At 36.4% G+C, this 13776-nt stretch overlaps 1 protein-coding gene across 1 annotated transcript in view; it reads right to left on the bottom strand.

The window, feature by feature from the left end:
* LOC107598620 (dedicator of cytokinesis protein 10) overlaps positions 1-13776 on the bottom strand; it is a 49374-nt gene that overhangs the window by 27509 nt on the left and 8089 nt on the right. Inside the window, exons 6-22 of the mRNA XM_016290016.1 lie at positions 12954-13088; positions 12670-12856; positions 10368-10453; positions 8763-8846; positions 8488-8631; positions 7198-7443; positions 6981-7103; positions 5564-5646; positions 4541-4663; positions 4385-4464; positions 4097-4284; positions 2743-2808; positions 2569-2661; positions 2353-2476; positions 2130-2251; positions 884-967; positions 705-797 (exon numbers count right to left, since the gene is read on the bottom strand). Of these exons, the coding sequence (XP_016145502.1) occupies positions 705-797; positions 884-967; positions 2130-2251; positions 2353-2476; positions 2569-2661; positions 2743-2808; positions 4097-4284; positions 4385-4464; positions 4541-4663; positions 5564-5646; positions 6981-7103; positions 7198-7443; positions 8488-8631; positions 8763-8846; positions 10368-10453; positions 12670-12856; positions 12954-13088 (2061 nt within the window). The remainder of the gene's footprint in view (positions 1-704; positions 798-883; positions 968-2129; positions 2252-2352; positions 2477-2568; positions 2662-2742; positions 2809-4096; positions 4285-4384; positions 4465-4540; positions 4664-5563; positions 5647-6980; positions 7104-7197; positions 7444-8487; positions 8632-8762; positions 8847-10367; positions 10454-12669; positions 12857-12953; positions 13089-13776) is intronic.

The following is a 13776-nucleotide window of genomic DNA, read 5'->3' on the forward strand; positions in this document are numbered from 1 at the left end:
CCAGTCATAAGGGTCAATTTTTCGAAATTGAGATTTATGCGTCATCTGAAAGCGGAATAAATAAGCTTTTCATTGATGTATGGTTTGTTAGGATAGGACAATATTTGGTTGAGATACAACTATTTGAAAATCTGGAATCTGAGGGTGCAAAAAAATCTAAATATTGAGAAAATCGGTTTTAAAGTTGTCCAAATGAAGTTCTTGCAATGCATATTACTAATCAAAAATTAAGTTTACAGTAGGAAATTTACAAAATATCTTCATGGAACATGATCTTTACTTAATATCCTAATGGTTTTTGGCATAAAAGAAAAATCAATCATTTTGATCCATAACGCTACATTTTGCTACAAATATACCCCAGCGACTTAAGACTGCTTTTGTGCTCCAGGCTCACATATATTCCTACTGTAGTATGTATTTTGATGCTTATTCATGCCGCAATGAATATTAATATGAAAACTAATTTAAAAATGTCTATCCCTCACAGAAAACAGACAAAACAGAGAAGGAAGTGTACATTTAAGCAAATAGCATGTAAACAGTTTGGTCCTTGTCTGTAATTTGTGGATCTTAAGTAAAGCATCTTTTGCAAACAGCTACATGTCTATATAATAAGTTGAATATGTATCGAACGGGTTGCATTTATAGGTAGAACTATGGTTCAGTTTTTGGCCCCTGGTTATCGCCCTGAGTGCACTTACTTGAAGGCAGTTGAGGAAGTTTGAGGTAGGCGGTTGAGAGAGGTCTGCCTCTCGTTTTTGGCACTGCTGGAAGAAGCGGTTTAGATGGAGGTCCTGCAAAAACATCCACGGGAATTATGAGATCACAAAATATGAGCAAGATAATGCTACACGGAATGGAGATTGTGGCTCTTTTCAACCTGAGTATAAACTGTAGAAAGCACCGAAGTGGACACTTTGAAGATCGGCTTCCCCCCGTCGACCCACTTCACATCCGAGCCATTCTGCACAGAAACATGCGGGAAAATAAATAAACAAAAAAGAAAAAAAATACTACTATAATCCATCACATGTGAATCATCATTTGTTGCCTTTAGGACTCCTGTTTTGGAACTTTCCATATACTGTATATGTTTTTGTATTATTATTATTATTTTTTTTACAAATACATTTCTAACTTTTATATTTACTTATAATATTATAATGTTATAATATTGGCATGTATTGGCAGGTTTTAGGTTGGATATTCATGCGCATATACTGTAAATCCAAAAATATATATAAGATTAATAAATACTGTAACAAATGTATTGTTCATTGTTATTTCATGTTAGTTAATACATTAACTAAAGTTTACATTAATAAGTTTACCCATATGACAATATATTTCATATATGGAAGGAAGTGTAATATATGCACATATATCACATTTATACATAGGGTTATAAATTATTTTTTAACCCTTATTACAAAGGGAGAATTATAACAAATATAATTTTTGCATTCGCATTTGCGAGAAAAAATCTACAACTTTCCAAAAAATATCAAGAGTTTGGTCACATTGGCCAGAAGAGAGAAAGATGTCAAATATGCAATCATCCCTTCAGTTGTTGTATTAGAAATTAGTTTTCTGTAATTTAATATCAATGCACATTCATTTTTTTTGCTATAGATTTATGATGTTAATAACTTCACTGTCTGAGTTCTGGTTCATGTGACCTATAAAGCTGCCTTCGAATCACTTCTCTGTCTTCATCCTTACTTTACATCATCATCATCATCGTATATCTATTTTCCATTGATGTATGGTTTGTTAGGATCGGACAATATTTGGCCGAGATACAACTATTTGAAAATCTGGAATCTGAGGGTGCAAAAAAATCTAAATATTGAGAAAATCATCTTTAAAGTTGTTCAAATGAAGTTCTTAGCAATGCATATTACTAATCAAACATTAAGTTTTGATATATTTACGGTAGGAGATTTACAAAATATCTTCATGGAACATGATCTTTACTTAACATCCTAATGATTTTTGGCATAAAAGAAAAATCTATAATTTTGACCCATACTGCTACATATTGCTACAAATATACCGTACTGTATATATCTATTTTTTTTTTCTAAACGGTCTGTTTATTTGTTTTTCAGGATTTTTGCGCTCACTTTGGTGGACGAAGGCTCTTTAATGTGTAGATATCCATCAGGCAATGTGCACGAGACTGGAATACTGAAATCCTGAGAGGAAACACGTCCATCCTTCAGAAGAGGCAGCCACGCATAGCCCACTGTAACATAAACACACACACACACACACACAGTCAAAGAACGACTGCACTTCAGCACACACAGCACAGGAGAACGGGGCTTGATGTGCATGCGCAGATACCTGGAGTCTCCAGAGCCTCTTTCTTCTTAGAGCTGGTCTTGGCATTGATGTCACAGGTCACATGATAGAAGGAGAAGAGTAAATGGTGTTTCTCATGAAGATGTGTGGGCAGCTCAATCTTCACCTGATCAAACACATCACGACCAACATTAAAGTACCCATAACTTTCATCTGAACGGAACCTGTGAATGAAGCTGCTAAAGCACTTTTGCAAACCTCATCATAAAAGTCTGGGTTCTGTGAGTGATGCAGAACGGTGGAGCAGGCAGTCGTGGTAAACACCGGACCTCCTGGCTTTCCATAGATGCACTGCAGAAATTGATTTACAGCATTTGTTTTCACGAGTCACATTCTAAAGCAGACGTTGATGGAAACTTGTGTTTATGTAACCTTAAGTGGCTTGGCATGTTCTTCATCAGAGCTTCTGAACTCCACGCAAACGGCAATGTTTCGAGCCTATCAAATAAAACAAGACCAGACACAGCATGACTGTACACGGCATGCTAAAGATCGAAGAGCGGAGAACCGTAAAGAATCCTTCATTAGACCTCCAGCAATTGCAGCACGTTCAGTCTGAAGTTAAAACTGAGTTTTGGTGTAAAATATTTAAGCCAGTATTGCAAAAACTAGTTTCAGCATAACTATGCATAAGCTAAATATTTTCAGAAACCTCTGGGTGATGGCTGCAATAAAATAGTAGATTGATTCGATTCAATCAATAACCTCATGTTTTTTCTGACTTGTTAGTGATCAAATCAATCTAAATGCAGCACTTCCCCTGACCGAATATGCATAATTGCAAATTATATGATTTTAGTGGTGTTTGCTAATACAAGCAGCAGTACTACTGTACAATGGCTTATGCTTAGGGTTTTTTTTCTTTCATTTTTGCAATCACACTTGTTGAGAAAACTGTCAACACAGCATGATGCATTAAGATTTTTTGATTCTCCCAACTATTAAACTCTTCCCTAAATGCAAAATATCTCATTAAGCCAATAAATTCACCAAGGCAATCACAGCTTATTTTCAATTAGTAACACAATAAACTGATCTATTATTTTGGTAACCATATTTTATAGGACACCTAATACGATATCTTAGTTTCCGAAGGAACAATCGCCGTACAAAGGGAAGATATAAGTTTTAGAAGCTTGTACATAGACCTTGACACACAAACCTCAAGAACGGTGACAGTCAGCAAATGTAAAAAGACACAACAGATAACCAACAATAATGACGAAACAACAACAGACGTTTAGAAAAAAGTCAGCAAATAGTATAACAGTAACCGCATCATTTCTTCATGCTGTAACGCATGCTGGGAACTCACAAATCCTTAATATTTCAGCAATATTGTGCGATAAATTTGACATTTTGGTTTAGTTTGGGGAACATTTCTCACTGTGAACTAACTATTAACTGTGACTTCTGCCTTAATAAACTCCTAATGTGCTGCTTATTGATAGTTAGTAAGGTAGTAGTTAAGTTTAGGTATGGGGTTTAGGATTAAGAGATCATGCAGAATAAGACATTAATATGTGCTTTATAAGTACTAATAAACAGCCAATATGTTAATAGTTAATAGTGAGAATTGGTCCCTAAACTAATGTGTTACTGAAATTCTTTATTCAGACAGCCTTGTTTGTCTAGTTGGGACAGCATTTGGTACAGATTTAAGATTGAATTCACATTTCGCAGTATTTGCGACTGGAAAGGTCCGGTGTGTATGTGGCTTCCTCACCTTTGTGAAGCTCTTCTGGCTGTCATACTTGAGGTGCTTGGGGTAGATGTAGATGTGATTCTTGTAGACTCTGTAAGGCTGAGCAAACTTAGAAGAGTCCTGCAGGAACTCGTCCACCTCCACCGTCGGAGCGTGAAGAGCGCAGTCCTGGAACGGCCTCAGAGCCACACACGAGGACGTCACACAGTCTGAGGAACATGTGCATGCATGCAGGTGAGTGTGACCAATAACATTCAGGAGCAAAACTGCGTTTAAAGGGTGTGAGGACGTTTGCTGTATTAGACGTACTGGGACATTCCATGGGAACACAGTCCACGTTTATTTCAAGGTTTCCAGGGATGATCTGGAGTTTACTGGCCTTCTCTGCCCTGTAAAAAACACTTGATTTTACTGAGGTCATTTATGATCACGTGTGCTTCGTGAGCGTGACTGCAGAGTCTGTACCTCCTGTACTCTGTGATGAGCTTGATGAGGTCTTCTGTGGAAATCTTGTTGCTCTCCTGTTTGAAGAGCGGAGAGAAGCGACTTTCCCGGTCCACTGTGCCCTGGTTGTCCTTAAATACTGACCTGGATTACACAGACGGAAGAAATGTTATTAAAGGGGTCATATGATGCGATTTCAATTTCTCCTTTCTCTTTGGAGTGTTACAAGCTCTTGGTGCATAAAGAAGATCTGTAAAGTTGCAAAGACTAAAGTCTCAAATCCAAAGAGATATTCTTTATAAAAGTTAAGAGTCAGCCACGCCTACCTAAAACGGCTCGTTCTAACACGCCCCCACATGTCTACGTCACTATGTGGGAAGATTTGCATAACGGCGCCCAAATATTCACGCAGAGAAAGAAGGCGTGACTTTTATTCTCGCTGTAGTATTGTTGCCGCCGCCGCCATGTCGTGAAGACGCTGTGTGTTTCGCTGCGAAAGCAAAACTACTTTATTTAGTCTTCCAAAAGAGGACGATATCGCTTCGTCATGCCTAGAGCTGATCCGTGCTGGTTGCTGAGGAAATACAACAACTTCACTGTGGATCACCAGATCGGCTTTCACCGTGGACGAAGCGGAGTCCAGCCCGGGGTCGTCACATGTGGTTGCCGCAGGCATCACAGTATGGTGAGGGGCGTAACATTTCCGTCACATGCTTGAGGTATTCGGCCAATCACAACGCACTGGATAGCTGGCCAATCAGAGCACACCACGCTTTTCAGAACGATGAGCTTTGTAAAAATCAACGCTTTTCAGAAAGGCGGGGCATAGAGGAGAAACAATAATGAACAGTATGTGGAAAATAATGTGTTTTTTGAACCTTAAACCGCATAAACACATTTCATTACACCAAATACACAAAATAATGTTATTTTTAGCAGCATCATATGACCCCTTTAATAATCTTCTAATAGCGCAAGTGCTTGTTGTTGAGCATTTGTTGTGGCAAAGCTGAAGTACCAGGGAATGGATTGGGATTCACTCACCTTACAGACCAGGCAAAAGGCATTCGGTACTTTCCAAGTTTGCTACAGAATTGCTTGTTGGATTTCAGCATCTTTTGGACAGTCTGGAACAAGCAGAGAACGGGATTTCAATGTATTTGAGGGAACAAAATGAATGAGGAAATCTCCACTTACTACAAGACTTAGATCACAGAGTATTTGTGCTTAAAGCAATATTCTGTGTATTTATCCTTTTGCCACACATAAAACTATCTAAACGGCATTACTTTGAGGCATTTAGTGACAACCAAGAGACATTTGCAAGCAAGTGCCCCAGTGCACAACATAAAATATTTTCACCCGAGATATAATATTATTTGAACATGTATTTTTAATATTCTAAGACCATTAAAATGTTGTAATTAGAACATTATTTAAAGGTCACAAAAACATTTCTTCCAAAGTTCTAAGAACTTTATTTTTTACATAATATAACATTACTTGAACGTTTATTTTTAATATTCTAAAAACATTCAAATGTCGTTTTTTGTTGTTGTCATGATTAGAACGTCAGTTAAGGGTTACAAAAACATTTCTCATATTTGTTTTTCACCTAAAATGTTATTTGTACATTTATTTTTAATAACAAGGTCTATTGTTGTGGTTAGAATGGCATTTCAAGGTTACTAAAACATTGTTCTGCTAATTTTATTTGTATCCAAAATATAACATTATTTTAACATTTATTTGTAATATTCTAAAAACGTTTTCTCTCAACATAAAGAACATTCATCAAGTACAAAAAGCATCTTATAAAGCGGAGCGTTCCGGTGCTTGATTCTGATTGGCTTTATTTGCTCTGTTTTATTTTGTGAAACCTTACTACGTATATGGAATAACCGTTTTATAAAAGCAATAACCCCCGTGAAGCCGTGGTTTACAGTGAATTTATAACAGCTCCGCTTCGCGTCGTGCCTAACAGCGCCCCGTAGCTGTTATAAATTCACTGTAAACCACGGCTTCACGGGGGTTATTGCTTTAATAAGGACCTTCTGAGAATGTTGATCTCAGAACGTTTTCTCGTTATAAGGACATTCACTGATCAAGTAAAAATAACGGCATGTGGACGTTCAAAGAATGTTGTTCTAAGAATGTTTTCTCTCAAAGTTATGAGAACATAGCTAACATTACTAAGAATGTTTTGTCCTAACATTTATATAACGTTAGTGAGAACGTTCCCTGTTAGCTGGGATAGCTGAAATTGCGGGATCAACTCCATATTAATGTCTACTGTATGTAACTGTATGTAATATTTAGAATGCAATGCAATTAAAGTTTCTGTTGGTGTCCATATACTTGTGTCCAAATATATATGTGTATATATACACACATTACATAACCTTTATGCATTTAGCAGATGTATTTATTCAAACAGCAGACAATCGTTTAAATGAAATACCTTGCTGGAATCTGTGTTTTTAATGTAGGGTTCTGCACCGCTGGAAATATTTCCCATCAGCACTTTCTCCACGCGTGCCACCATCACGATGTCTGTGTGCGGGTTTGTGATGGAAAAGATCGCCTGCAGGAACGATCAACCATATAAACCACATAAACACATAGTGACACTGGCTGTGAAAGCACATCTCCGCATTCAAGGGCTCCTGCGCTGTTACCTGACTGGTGAAGTGCAGCCAGTTCTCCAGCTCTGGGCTCAACTGGCAGTCCTCGCTTTTCTTCTCTGCAGGCGAGCTGAGGCCATTTTCCTGCGGAGCACCATCCGAGCCTTGATCTCCTTCACTACCAGAGCTACTGAGCATCTGCCGCACAACCTCGTGGTTTAGGTCCATGTGGAAGTCAGCGGAAACCTTCCTGCCCTCACGGATGTCCAGCAGAGAAACCGACACGAAGAAAGGCTCGATCTGAGGAGAGACAGCAGTGCTTTAGCATGCATATATGCAGATTAATAAATGATACACTACATACGGCTGAGTCTATATGTTTGAGCACCCTATTTGTCTACTAGTTTATAAAGCTTTTTGCAGAATTGGCAGAAATGAGCTGAATAAATAATCTTTCCATTGATGTATGGTTTGTTAGGATAGGAATATATTTGGCTGAGATATAACTATTAGAAAATCTGGAATCGGAGCGTGCAAAAAATCTAAATATTGAGAAAATCATCTTTAAAGTTGTCCAAATGAAGTTCTTAGCAATGCATATTACTAATCAAACATTAAGTCTTGATATATTTACAGTAGGACATTTACAAAATATCTTCACGGAACATGATCTTTACTTAATATCCTAATGATTTTTGGCATAAAAGAGAAATGTATAATTGTGACCCATACAATGTATTGTTGGCTATTGCTACAAATATCCCCCAGCGACTCAACACTGCTTCTGTGCTGCAGGGTCACATATATATAGTGTATATATTATTTAAATCAGAGTAGTACACTGCAAAAATAATTTTCTTACTATTTTTACTTATTTTGTTTTTGTCTTTTCCGTTACAAATTCTTAAATCATGATACATTTACATAAGAAAGCAAAATGACTTAAGATATTAATTCTTGTTTATTAAAATTAAGCGTATACTTAAACAAGAAAAAAAAACATCTGTACATGTGGAAAGAAAAATTTAAAATAAACTTTTTTCTTTTCTTTTTCTTACCCCAAGTTTTTTTTTCTTGTTTTAAGCATAAACTCACTAACGGTATATATTTTTCAGAAAGCAAGTCTTAATATCTTTTGCTTCTCAAGGAAATGCATCATGATTTAAGAATGTTTAGATATTTGAAATTGAAAAAAAAAAAATACACTATTTTTGTAGTGTCTTAAATATTAAAAACAAATGCAATTTTAATGATACCTCTTCTTTTGAATGATAAAGCATATTTGTCACTCTTATTTTATCTGCCGGTGAACTTGCTGTTGTGATAAAGGACATGAGATCGTACATTAGTCACTGGCTCAGCGTCGGTCTCGTTGACGCAGCCCTGCAGTGAGAGGTTGAGCGAGCGGCAGGAGATCATCAGTCTCTTCCCGAGTTTCTCCTCGAACGGCTGGACAGAAGCAGACTCCATCCTGGGACTCCTCAAAACCTTCAACACAAAGCATGCGTTTCTCACACACCAAAATAACAGCCACAATGAAACTTCCTTTGCAAAACCCCCAAACAATGCAGTTGATACCCAGCCGCTGTAAATCACACACGGCTGGCGGTGAGACGTACAGGAATATCAGGATCCAGAGAGAACAGGTTGAGTCTTTCCTCTCCTCTGGCAGCTCTCGCTGATTCCTCGGTCTCAGAAATATACTGAAACATTACAACATCAGCGTTAATTATGAGCAATGCTCTAATGACAAACCATTAATCACAGGGTTATGTCTTTAAATGTTGGGCTTGAGGTGTTTTTAAGATTCTAAACCGTAAAAGAGTGAATCACTCATTGAAAGGATCGCAAACTGCATTTTTTATTTTATATAGTGTTTCTTTACCCATATGGCAAAAATATATATTGTTTTGTGGACAAAATGCATTTGAAGTATATGCTAAATATATGCTGCAAACTGTGAAGCTCGATTAAATATATTTTTGATGCAGAAAATATATTTATTTTCAACCTTCATATACCAAAATATATTTCTAAATGGCAAGAAAATTAATTTCAGTAGCTTATGTTTAAGATAAATACAAATGTTGATGGCCTACTAGAGATCAAAAGTAGATTAATAATGGTTAATCTAATCAAATATATAAATGCATTTTCTTGGACTGAAATATATAGACGTCAAAATACATTTTTGTATGCTTTTCAATTAATATATTTATACATTTAAAAAAATATATTGGTAGAAAATATATTTACATAAATATGCTTTGAGACATCTTTTAGCAAATATATTTTTGGCCATTTGTTTGTATATTTTTGAAAATATATGTTTAAATATGTAAACATATTTTCAAAATAAACAAACAAACAAATAAATAAATAAATATATATATATATATAAAAATGGCCAAAAAAATTATTAGTAGAAAATTTGCACAAATAGATTATGAAACATATTTTAGCAAATACATGTTTTACCTTTTTTTTGTATATTTTGTATGTTTTGAAAATATATATTTTTTTCTGTATGGAGCACTTATTTCATTATATATATATGATGGTACTATCATCATTTTTACACCCAAAACCATCAACATTTTTAAATAAAAGTATAAACAAACAAACAAATAAATAAATAAATATATATATATATATAAAAATGGCCAAAAAAATTATTAGTAGAAAATTTGCACAAATAGATTATGAAACATATTTTAGCAAATACATTTTTTACCTTTTTTTTGTATATTTTGTATGTTTTGAAAATATATATATTTTTCTGTATGGAGCACTTATTTCATTATATATATATGATGGTACTAGCATCATTTTTACACCCAAAACCATCAACATTTTTAAATAAAAGTCATTTTTCTACACTCTAAAAAATGCTGGGTTGTTTCAACCCAACTTTGGGTCAAATATGGACTAACCCAACCGTTCGGTTAAATTTTTACATTACATTTTTAACCCAAAAGTTGGGTTAGTCCATATTTGACCCAAAGTTGGGTTGAAACAACCCAGCATTTTTTAGTGTACCCCGATTTTAGCCCTCTGATTTTAAACACACGGTTTATTTAAGACTTTAATGTAAACGCCTGCAGCCTGAAAGACTGATTTACACAGACATTAGTTTCATGAATCAAGGCCATTTCCCTTTTTCAGAGAAAGGGTGTAATGATGGTGTGTCTAGGATGTAACCCGACAGAACTACAAAGCATTACCTTGGCCAGTTCAGGGTGGATGCCGTTTTCAGTCGTTTCCTCGTGTTTTTGAACAGGGACATGATTCGATGACACATCAGTGATCTCTAAAACAACAACAACAAGGAAACACTTTAGCTAAAAATGCAATGAACAGATGCACAATGCAAGCATGCAGTGATCTTCACACTTGCCACTAATTGTGTAGTGGATTTTGGTCACACTTCATGTGTGTCCGATGAGCCTCAGGGCACCAGCCCAGGAATTTAACCTTAACAGTATGAGAAGGATCCAAAAGCAAACCAGTATCAGTTACTTAGTTCATCTTACTTTATTTGTCCTCGTAGGAAAACGTAGGAATGTTCACAGACATTAGTCATAGTTTTTGCATTTTCATGTGAATTCATGTAAACTTATCATTGAGTAATACAGTATCAATCCTTAAAATATGTTGCGTCAGTCTCTTTGCGAGGCTCTTATTTTGTAAAAGGGCAAATGACAAAGAGAACCGTGGATCTTATAGGCCTCGTTGAACGTAAAGCTAAAGTTGCTTTCCAAAATTTTTGCGCTACAGATGGAGAAAATAACAAAGATGTTAAGATATACCATGCCGGTGCACTCCTAGGACTTATGAATGCGAGAAAGTGCAAGCAATATGGCAGAACAGTCCCGCCTTCTGAATAAAAGAGCCAATCACTAAAGTCATTGCATCACTGGAGTCTCCGGCTGCTATAGAAACAGTCAGTGTTCTCTGAGACGCGCGCTCAGAACTGGTTGGAAAATAACACTATTTGAGCATAAGAAACAACATTAATGAGACAGTGGATGTCAGATTTCATTGGTGATTTCAAGCATGCAATTTAATCGTAAGCTTGGTGAACAGTTTTGGAGAATTGAAAGTTTCCTCATTCCCCACGCATGCCCGAGAAGTGTTTCAAAGAGGGCTGCTGAGTGAAGGGACTTGTCTTAAAGGGACTTTGAAAATACTTCCTTCTATCATTAATGGAGGCCAAACAGGTTTCATCACGGGTAGTCACAATATTACGCCTGCTTCACACATGATCCGCTCGCAGCACGTCTGCAGTATGTTTTGCGGTCCAGAAGCAGCACACGCTCACTGTGCTTTCACATAAGATGTGTTCACAGCGCGCTACTGATCCGCGAGCATGAGCAAGTGTGAGAAAAGCTGTTCTCTGACCACCAGCATAATAAAATGCTTCATATTTACTATCCTTGTAATTCTTTACTCTCTACATTTAAGTTGGAAGTTTCTTCACAACGCACATTCTGTAATTCTAATTTGGAAACAATATCACACTTCTTTTTTGGAATGTGATCACGCGAAGGATTTTTGGAAAGAAATATCTTGGCTTGTTTTCTCTGCTTACAACAAACTTTCTAGTTTTGAAATAATTAATGTACTATTTTTGATTTGGGATCAAAGGAGCTGGATGATGTGTTCAAACTGTTAACTCTCTGTGGCTTATTTCATCTTCACAAATGTAAAGTTATTGATTGTATGCCCGATTTTAGGATCTCTCTCTGCTCATCTCTCAATAAGAAAGCTGCTAAAACAACTGTATTGATGAAAAAAATAATGACTTCGATGTAAAGGTAACCTAATTATTCTTTGAAGTTGACATTTTTGTGTAATTATTAATTTGAGTTATTTTTCTGATTATATATATAATTATTATTATTATTTAGGTACTAAATGTGTTTTGCATTTTGGTTGTGTATTCATTTTATTGCTTTACATCAATCTGATGCACATAGTTGTTTTTATATATATATATATATTTGTGTTTGTATATAAAAAAAGACCACCAGCCTGTAAAGTAATTGTCACTTTTTGCATAGATGCAGGTGTCAGCCTCTCCCTCACACAATATCCACATCCTGTGTGATGTATTTCACAAAAAACAATCACTATAAACATAATTTTGACCGCATGAATTATGTTTGCAATTCCTTGGAAGTGTTTCAGTTTTCTTTGCTTTATCATGGATTTAAAGTAATAAGATGACCGTGAAAAACTACATGCATTTACGGTAAAATTACTACATTATCACTTTAATCCATGTTCGTTTGTTTGACCATGAACAATGCGCTATCGCTTTAATTCAGTGCATGCAGCACAGCAAAAACAGACTCTGAGCGGAAATTATTATTGCACTGATCCTGCAATGCATTTATTGCACCGCTTGTTTTCCCTAGACTTTCACTCAGGAGGGACAATACAATGATTTGACTGAACACACACACGAAATAACGTACAGCATTCCTTCTGTACTTCAGCGCTTCGTACTTTCCAAGCACCCACCGTGTTTGCTGTCACTCAGGTCCGCGCTCTTGCGATCCAGAGCCGGGCCGTCCGGAGGGCTGATCTGCAGGATGCGTGTGAGAGTGTTGATCCAATCATCCATGTCTTGCTCGTTCTCGGCAGCCAGGACAAAATATGTCACTTCGATCATTTTCAACTCAAAGGCGTGTTTCCTCAGGCGGTTATTCTGTATGAAACCCAGTTAAAACCATAATAAATCTCAGTCATCGGTCATCTCATTGTTAATGTTTGCTGAACCGCTTTAAAAACATATATTTACCGACCTGAACCACCCCGGTGCACGAGTCCAGAAATATACAGCCTTTAGGTTCCTTTGATATCTTCTCATCTTTATAGAAGTTCATGATGTAAGAGTTGTCAGTTAGCTGAGTCAACTGAAAATATCTTCGCTTGAAGGACTGTCAAAAAAGGAAAAGTCAAAATCAAGCAACAGGCAATCAGCAATATTTTTCACTCAAATAATTCTGCTGATAATATGAATTTGTAATGACAGAATGAAAGCATCAGTGCAATTATGCAAGTATACTCAGGCCATCCAAGAGTAGGATGAGTTTGTTTCTTCATCAGGTTTGGAGAAATGTAGCACTGCATCAGCGTCTCATCAATGGATGCTCTGCAGTGAATGGGTGCCGTCAGAATGAGAGTCCAAACAGCTGATAAAAACATCACAATAATCCACAGCACTCCAGTCCATCAGTTAACATCTGGAGAAGACAAAAGCTGAAACAAATCCATCACTAAGACGTTTTTAACTTCAAACTGTTGCTTTCGGCTAAAATATGAGTCTATAATCCTTAATAACGCAGTGAAAAAGTCAGTCTCCTGTTGTCTCTCACATCAAAATCCAGCCACATATGTGTTTAGAGCTGTTTAAACGCTGCTTGATCTGTGCAGATTTCTCTCTTGATTTACACCAGAACACTTTTTCACGTTATGGGCTCATATTTTAGCCAGAAGCAAAGGTTTAAAAGGTAAAACGTCTTAATGCTGGATGTGTTTCAGCTTTTGTCTTCTCCAGATGTTCACTGATGGACTGGAGTGCTGTGGATTATTGTGCTGTTTTTATCAGCTGTTTGGACTCTCATT

This window comes from Sinocyclocheilus grahami, unplaced genomic scaffold, assembly GCF_001515645.1.
Source record: "Sinocyclocheilus grahami isolate Dianchi unplaced genomic scaffold, SAMN03320097.WGS_v1.1 scaffold253.1, whole genome shotgun sequence".
Classification (NCBI taxonomy): domain Eukaryota; kingdom Metazoa; phylum Chordata; class Actinopteri; order Cypriniformes; family Cyprinidae; genus Sinocyclocheilus; species Sinocyclocheilus grahami.